Source organism: Botryllus schlosseri, chromosome 8 (assembly GCF_051294905.1).
Source record: "Botryllus schlosseri isolate E-star chromosome 8, Bs_hap1, whole genome shotgun sequence".
Classification (NCBI taxonomy): Eukaryota; Metazoa; Chordata; class Ascidiacea; order Stolidobranchia; family Styelidae; genus Botryllus; species Botryllus schlosseri.
In genome coordinates this window covers 24,314,303-24,322,908 of record NC_137243.1, presented here as the reverse complement: position 1 = coordinate 24,322,908, position 8,606 = coordinate 24,314,303, and the positions used below count along the sequence as shown (strand labels likewise).

General features: G+C 41.5%; 1 protein-coding gene across 1 annotated transcript; it reads right to left on the bottom strand.

Annotated features, from left to right (window-relative positions):
* Positions 1 to 1,530: 1,530 nt before the first annotated feature.
* Positions 1,531 to 7,451, bottom strand: LOC145445534 (peroxisomal N(1)-acetyl-spermine/spermidine oxidase-like). Its single transcript, XM_080323715.1, has 3 exons — positions 7,322 to 7,451; positions 6,769 to 6,977; positions 1,531 to 3,089 (listed from the first exon to the last, which is right to left on the bottom strand). Exons 1-3 carry the CDS (start codon positions 7,380 to 7,382, stop codon positions 1,860 to 1,862), a joined length of 1,500 nt encoding a protein of 499 aa, XP_080179841.1. The 5' UTR covers positions 7,383 to 7,451; the 3' UTR covers positions 1,531 to 1,859.
* Positions 7,452 to 8,606: the final 1,155 nt, after the last annotated feature.

The window sequence follows — 8,606 nt, the reverse complement described above, 5'->3', positions numbered from 1 at the left end:
CCACGGTTGTTTGTTGTTGTGCTCCAAGATGAGTGGTGTGCGTTGAAGTCGCCGAACACGATGGACTTTGAAGTTAGCCCTTCGAGGAACTCCAGGTCACTTGGTTGCAGTTGATAGCTCGGGGATATGTACACGTTACATAATTTCAGACCACCCGCCTGTACTAGTATGGCATCGATTTCTGGTGGAGTCCTAATTCGGTGGCATGATGAATGCAATGAGTTTGTAACAAAGGTTGCTACACCTCCCGAGTGCAGGGTTCGGTCTTTCCTATAGAGGGTATAGCCGTTAAGTCGCGGAGTATATTTACTGATGAGGTGGGTTTCTTGGATCAGAATAATATCCGGTGGTGGTCGGAGAGTGGTGAGATAATGTTTAAATTCGGGTAATTTTCTATAAATTCCACGGCAGTTCCATTGTAAGAAAGATATCGCGGAAGAGCACTTCATCGGGAAGCCGTTTTGAGGACATTTTTCAGAGTTTGAGGTTCAATGGACATTCCAAGATACTTGGAGGAAGCTTCACTGACGATGTTGAAAACATCATGATCACCAGAACGACAGGCAGATATGGCAATGTTGACTATCTCGGCTATTAGCGCTAAAAGACGGACGGTGTCGAATTGCCCAGTGCTATTCAAAGGATTTGCGTAGTTCGGCGTTTTCTCAGCTGGTGTGGATTGCTGTTGATTGCTGTGCACGTTTCGGAGGTCACCATCGTTAAGAGCAGGATATGCCGCTTGGTATTCGGATCGCCAGTTCCTACTCGTGCGTCGTGTATTCCGTGGTACTGAACCAACGGTCGGGCTAGGCAACGTATCATTCCCCAACAGAACAACTTTCTCTGCGAACATTTCTTTTGCTTTTTCGAATGGCACATTGGTCTTTTCTTTTATTGCTAAGATTGGCTTCATACTTATATACGGGACATCCGCCATATGCTGCGCTGTGACACTGGAGACAGTTAACACATTTTTTGTCGTTTTGACATTGCTCATATTCGTGGTCTCGACTACCGCACTTTGTGCAGCATTTTTTCCCACGGCAGTTGTCGCTGGTGTGCCCGTAACGATTGCACTTATAACAACGTAATGGAGGTGGTTTGTACGGTCTCGTCCGGAAAGATAAGTAACCAATCGATACAGAGCGGGGGTACTGTTCTGACTGGAAGTGGAGCAATACAGACATTGTCTCCACCTTCTTACGTTCACTATTCATTCTCGTGAGTCTTTTCACGGAGCTGACCCCGAATTCCGAGAGATCTTCGTTCAATTCATCATCAGTGAACTTTAGTGGAACACCAGAAATAACGGCGCGACTTGCGTAAGATCGAGCAGGGTATTGTGACGCCCTGATTTCTATATTCGTTTTACCGTCAGTTATCAAGTTGCTGGTAACCAATTTGGTAACCTGCTTGCTGTTATTACAGGTTATTAATAAATCACCCGAAGGGAAAACCCGGATGGCCTTGTAGGGACCAATTGTTTTATGAAGCCAAGAATTTATCACATTGGGACGATAGTGTTTGCTGATTTATCATAAACTTCAAAATTGAAATAAAATTCGAATCAGAGGGATACAACAAAAATCAATTCCACTTCATATCATAACAGAGTTCATTTTCATTAGCATAAGAACGGCAAATGTCTGTACGGCAGTGTACACACACCATAAGCTTGGCGTGTTACACACTATACAGCTCTCCTGTAGCATTTGCAGGAAAACCAGAAATCAGATTGGCATTTAAATCTTAAAACATTTCACAAATTAGATAAGAATTTGATTACCAAATCAGATGCCCTGGCAGCAACATTCATTCAAAATTTACACATCGGCGGGCATCAATGAATTATCTATGATTTACTGCTTCGAATATAATTTAAGAATCCTGCGGGCTTCTCTGATACCCGTTCTGTAAGCACCGTCGATAGTTGCATATCTATTTAGATGCATCGCCTCGCCCGCGAAGAGGACTTTTGGAATCCCGTCAACAGACAGCGGCTTGGCTGCAATCCTCTTTTTAAATTTTGTTAGGCCGGGTGCTATATAGCTGTAGGATCCTAGAAAATGCTTGTTTTTATGCCACCTTGTCACGAATACGTCATCAGGAAATGGTATCACTTCGTCGCGCATGAATATCCGGAAAATTTCCGTGATTCTTCGTCCGATTTCTGCATTGGAAAGATCCAACACTTCACGTGATACATGTGCATTTGCCCATACCCGCAACATGTTTTCACTGTGGATTTCTACCAGATCAATGTCACGATACCAGCGCGCATCGTCCGTGAATTTAGACGCGTTGAGCGCATCCCAAAGCAGGCGCATAGGGAAATCGGTATCATTCCAAAATTTGATTTCGTAGTACATAAATATTTTGTTCACAACTCCCAATTCCATGTTATTAACCGCTCGGACTTTCTGCTTTGGTAATTCTGGTAGAAACATATTCCGGTGATACCTCTTCAAGACGCCAACCGACACAGTCACAATCACGTGATCCGCAAATATCGACTCTTTGTCGCCTTCACGGTTGACAAATTCAACTTTCACTTGGGAATCGACGGATTTGTTTGTCGCGTCGCCCAGCCTGTCATCGGATTTTGACTTTTGCCATACTATTTTCGTTACCTCTCTATCAACTTTTATGGCTGATTTTGGGATTGATTTTTGTAATATGTCCAGAAAAACGGAATACCCCTGCGGTATTGTAATATCGCCACCAACGAGATAGCGATAATGTAACAAAGCCAAAATGCTAACGTTCAGAGCCCGCTCTCCTGTTTCCAAGGACCATTTCGTCATGGTGTAGTAGAAAACGGCATCCGTGATATCTTTGTCAATGGTATTATTCAACGATACGAGCTTCCTTTCCCACGCCTTTCTCATTTCGTGCATAAGAATCTTGTCCTTCAATAAATCTGGATTGGCAATCGTGGACAAATTCTTGTAAAATTCGCCGTAAAGTTCCTGAGAAGCGGTTAGAAGTTTGTCTGTCGCCGGGTGAGATTTCCTACCGCTACTCAACTTGCTGGTCCCGCTAATAACGCCCCACTCGTCCAATACAACATCGTAGTTGCGAGATACGATCTGAAAAAAGTAATATGTGGTGTGAGAAGCGATATTTGTCGTATATGTATTTAACCATTATTGGTTTAGTAAGAATTATACTTGACTTTGCTGTGAATGTAATTTATCGTATTTGCTTGTATTGAGAATTTGGCACTCTGTTCAGTTGTTCGTCGCTGGCAATTTCTATCACTAAACAACCGTACTTCGTCCAAAAAGGCGCGAGTTCGGCCGACAACGAATGGACATACATAGCTGACATTAGTGTGCCGCCACAGATTCTCAGGTGTGCCGCGAAACTTTTTGTAATTCAGAACAAAAGTATCATAACTCTTTGAAATGGACATGCATGCTAGTATATGCGACTTAATGCGATCTAACTGCTTCATAGCTGATAAATACCCATATGTCACCATTACAGTGGAACCAATAATGGCATCGGCGACGAGTTGAGTAATTGTTATCTCATATCTGGACTTCAATTCTAATGCAGTAATACAGTTAGTTCAAGCTTTAGATGAGTGGTTAGTAGGGATGATTCGAACCTCTAAAACAGTGGTTCCCAAACTTCTTCGGTGTGATAGCCAAATTTAGAATTTCAGAGTCCGGTCGGGGCCGCACGAATACTACGGCTATGAAACGGACCCAGACAGTCATCATGACTTTTTCGGAGTAGTATTATTGCCCTGGCGAGATTTCAAAACTGTACACTCTGTTTACCGCTACTTATCTGCTGCATTGGGTGTCCGTTGAGTGAATCAGCTTTTTTCGCCTAAACGCGCGAGGCGCGAGAAATTTCTTTAGTTTCATCATTGAATCGGTCAATATGATCGGGAATTGCATGTATTGCTATCAATTTTCATCCTGTCTCTGTTCACGTAATCTGATTTACCGGTAGAGCGGAGTGAGGTGTGTTTGAAAAGGTATAGGCCCCCTCAATAGTAATTAAACATCTGCGAGAGTATACCCGTAGGCAGGAACATAACAGCACTTCGTCAGGACCCCGGGCTCCCATAGGGTGATAAACTGACCCCGCATCACGTTGTTCACTTTTGCCACGAAATTAAAGTTGTAATGTTTAGTGAGACAGTGCGACGCGCGGATATTTCGATAATTCATGATAAAATCAGTGAATAAGATCGGGAATTGCATGGTTGTCTTCTTTGCCCACGTAATCAGATTTACCGGTAGAGCTGAGTGAGAGGTGTATTTGAAACCGCAGACCCCGTCAAATTAAACATCTTCGGACGAGCGGACCCCTAGGTATGACTTCTTTACATGATGTTATTCCGTGACCTCCTGTCTGCTACATCAAAAAATGTAGAATTGCCCAAACCTTCTAAACTGATAGATCACACGATTTCAGATTGGTATTTCTTCACTGGCATATAATTTTCTTTGCTGCGGGATGGTATTTGTCTTGTGAGGTTCAGATTGCCAAGATAAGAACATTCGGCGCCAGTCATTTAGGCGCCTATATGGACAATTAAACCTATATGTGTTTGTATATATAACGAAGTTTCTGGTATTTCGAAGTTTTGGTCAGCATAAAAGCAGTCCTTTACGGCCAAGGCTTTGTCGCTGCCGATCGTTCTGACACACTTCTTGGGAGTCACATGTTACATGGCCTAAAACTTTATATGTCTTGGTGCGCTGTGGTGCGGTCATGGCCAACGCTGATATTTCCATTACTATAAATCTAGCGTATTTTTTGTTGGGGAAGAGTACCCAAAATTCAAGATATGTGGCGAATTGAAATCGCGCAAGGCGCGAAAATTTTTTGAAAAAGTTGCATAAATTTTCAAAAAATACTCTATAATTTATGCTAATCCACGAAATAATTTTGGGCCCCCTTCGAGCTCGGCCCCCCTCAATTGGGGGGTTTGGGGTGCGGCAGTTACGGCCCTGACTATGAGACTACCAATTATGCTGCTTTTAGCTGGCTAAGCAGTATGCCTCTCGGCTTATTCAACCGTGAGTCACGTGTTGCACATCCAGTTATCATAGGGTTACCATACGTCCTCTTGATGATTTGTCCTCTTTTTTGATTTTTTTAAAAGTGTCCTCGGAGGACGTCCAAATGTCTTCTTTTTTGAGATTTTGTCCTTTTTTTGAGGATTTTGGTTACATATAGGGCCAAATTCGACTGATATACATTGAGTCAGCACTGTAGGAACGCTACGGCGGCTATTTCGGGAGATGGACCGGAAAGTTGACCTTTTTTTCAGTCAACCACCTGTTAATGTGAAAGAAAAACTGTATTTTCCGGGAGTTAAGCCTATTTTCTCTTTTAGTCAAGCGACCACGAAGTGGGAAAAATTTACCATTTGTGAGGATTTTCCTCCGGTTTTGAAAGTTATCAATACCTATTTATATCTATAGCTACTGCTCGTTCAACTGGAAAGTTAGGGCACATTGCATTGAAACAGCAGTGACGTAACGTTAGCAGTCTATACTCACAACTTTCCTGCAATTCTATAATTAAAAACTACAGAGGCCAAGCCAAGCAAGAGTATTTAATAAATATAAATTTTATTTTTGTCATAAATCGATTTCTTAATATATATTGGGGCCGCAAGAAGGCTATCTGGGGGCCGCGCTTGGGAATCACTGCTCTAAAAGGTTCAGGTTCGTGTGAACGCGAGCCTTTTTGAAAGGTTCTGTGTGAACGCGAACGTGAACCTCATGACGTCACGTGGAGTCATATCGCTAATTCTAGCCCTACATATCAGTGAAGTGATAGCCTATATTAATGTACGTACAGTCGTACACGATACCTATAGCGACGACTCGGTCCATATAATGCCCCAGAATGCTGAAAAATCCTACATACTGATGTTTTAAATGTCGCCGAATGTATCAACTGGGGTTATGAAATGATATTGTAATCCCATAAAATCAATATCCTCCGTCGCTTTGCCAACAATTTCGACGAGGAATGGCAAGGGAATATAAGCTTACGCCTCAACGACCTAGGCCAGACCGGACAATGTATTAGGCGTTTGAGTATAGCTACGTTGATATTTAGCAGACATTGATGAATTCTTCATATCAATATTATGGATTGGTTGAATAAGCATCATTGACTGACTATACCTATACAATACATGCAGTTTTTTTCACCATGCATATAGTAGCCCGTAGTTGAAATGCAATAAATTTCAACCAAATATTTTCTAATGAAATTAAAATTGTAATATATGAATAAGGTTCACAGTACAGAACCTGCCAGGGTTTGCTTGTGAACGTGAACCTCTAAATTTCGGTGGTGCACACACAGAATGCGAACGTGAACCTCACCTTCACACCATCCCTAGTAGCTAGTCTATTTGAAAGCAGCGAATCAAGTATTTTTTCTGCAGAAGAACAGCTCATTGACTTACGAATTTTTTTTTTTAGTGTGACACAAGCCAAAAAAGTTCGGAATCATTGCTCTACATCCCTATGCGACATATTTTCATTGGAATTGGCGAGTTTTGTCATTTATACTGGAATGGGTGCGAAAGCACAACTTGGTACCTGAAAAGTGTCGCTCACCTGATTTACAGACCACGCTATACTGAAAATCTGATTATTACATACATTTTTACTCAGAGATTTGCAGTGTGGAAGCTACTATGCGATACGACTGGCATCAAATGTCACAATCGGGGGGCAAACTGTGATGGATTAAATGATAAATTAGTAATTATTTTATTACCCAGTACACAGGGTTCCCTCTGATTCCGTGCATCCACTGGGCTCCTCGCTCGATAACTTCGTCATGAAAACGATCCGTGTACAATCTACCACCGATGCGATCTTCTGCTTCAAGGACCGTGATGTTACAGACACCCTCTTTGCAGAGATGCTGAGCAGCTGCCAGACCGCTAACACCTCCTCCGACAATCACAACTTTCTGTCCGTAGGCTGCAAAGGGTATTTTTGTTATACAGAGTGATCATTTTTTCCAATTGACGTGACTAACCAAGGGCTCGAACATAGGATAGAATCGCCTTCCGGTCATGTATAAGAACAATCATAGATAGGGACATAGGCTACCCATCACGTCATAAATATATTTAGCAGACTTGAACAACGACTCTAATGAGTGTGAAAGGTATCCTAAATAAAGCCTAGAACTATAGTAGCTGCGATACAACATGTCAGCTCGGAAATCATATTAAAGAATAGGAGCCCGTGAAAAATTACCAATGAAGTCGCAACTAAATAAAGATTGCACACATAGCTGGTTTGCGTCATACTATTATTACCTGGCGATGAATAGACATGGTACACGGCGAGACATGTCACAAGTAAGTTGTATGGCATCATTGAGAACAAATATCTTCTGCGTAATCCAGGTGATGGTAGATTAGTACAGAGATTCTAAGGAGGAAATCTATGAAATAAGCACAGCTAATAAAATCCATACATCTAGCAGGAATAAAATGGAACTTCCATGATCTTTATTGGGATACTACCTCCTACAATTTCATCTATTTTACCGACATGACTTTGGTATGTAAGTTTGATTATCTAGCAGAGGTGTTCGCAACCTGGGGTCGCGACTAGGGCTGGGCACAATGATTCGAGTACTCGAATCTGAATCGAGTATTAATTTGGATGATTCGAGTCGAGTAGTAAAAGAGGATTTTTTCCAGTACTGCAATTATACGCTCCTTGCCCCTGAAAGGTAATTTATCAACGAGAATGATAGTTTAGATACTAATTTTCGCTGTGGATGCCTTGAAACAGTGATTGGCTGCATCGTAGCATACGAAACATATAGTACAAAGTTACGAACGTTACTGGAAATAGCACATTTCCGAACTCATGATCATCCCACAACATTGTCACCTATAGCGCAATGAAATCGTCATGGTCGAAAAAATACCAAAGTATCTTTAATGTAATGGATAATAGGCATTATATCCTTTTTGGTCGCATAAACGGTACATATTTGAACTTCGACATATTATACTCTGTTATGACGTCATAATGGGTGATACTCGATTACTCGACTCGACTCGAAGCATTTTACATGATTCAGAATCGAATCACTCAGTTACTCGATTTTGCCCAGCCCTAGACTCGCGACTCCTATGGGTCGTTTTGGTATTCTCTTGGGCTCGCGGAGACGAAAATAAATAGCAATACCAGCAATGCAAATCAATCGGATAATATCGGCGTTCATTTCTGGTAATTTTAGTTCATTTTGAAATAGAAAAAAATTTCATTTGAGAAACGCATCAGATCAGTAGAAGCGTCTTTTCCAAGGGCAAGCTACCATAACGTATGGTTCGTGGCTGGTAACGACCATGAAGAATAAATTGTCGGGTGCATGAAAAGTAGGGTTGCATTTAAAACCAAAATCAATTTTAAACAAACATTTTTAAAACAAGGCCCTAATTTAAAACATGTTTTTAAGCCATGGCGTCACTAATATTCAATTGTGACGTGATAGTGGTTGACATGGACAATTGAAAATATAGGGTAAATATAACTCCTTTGACGAAATATCTGTACTATTAATGTCGAACCGACTATTTTGAGGGC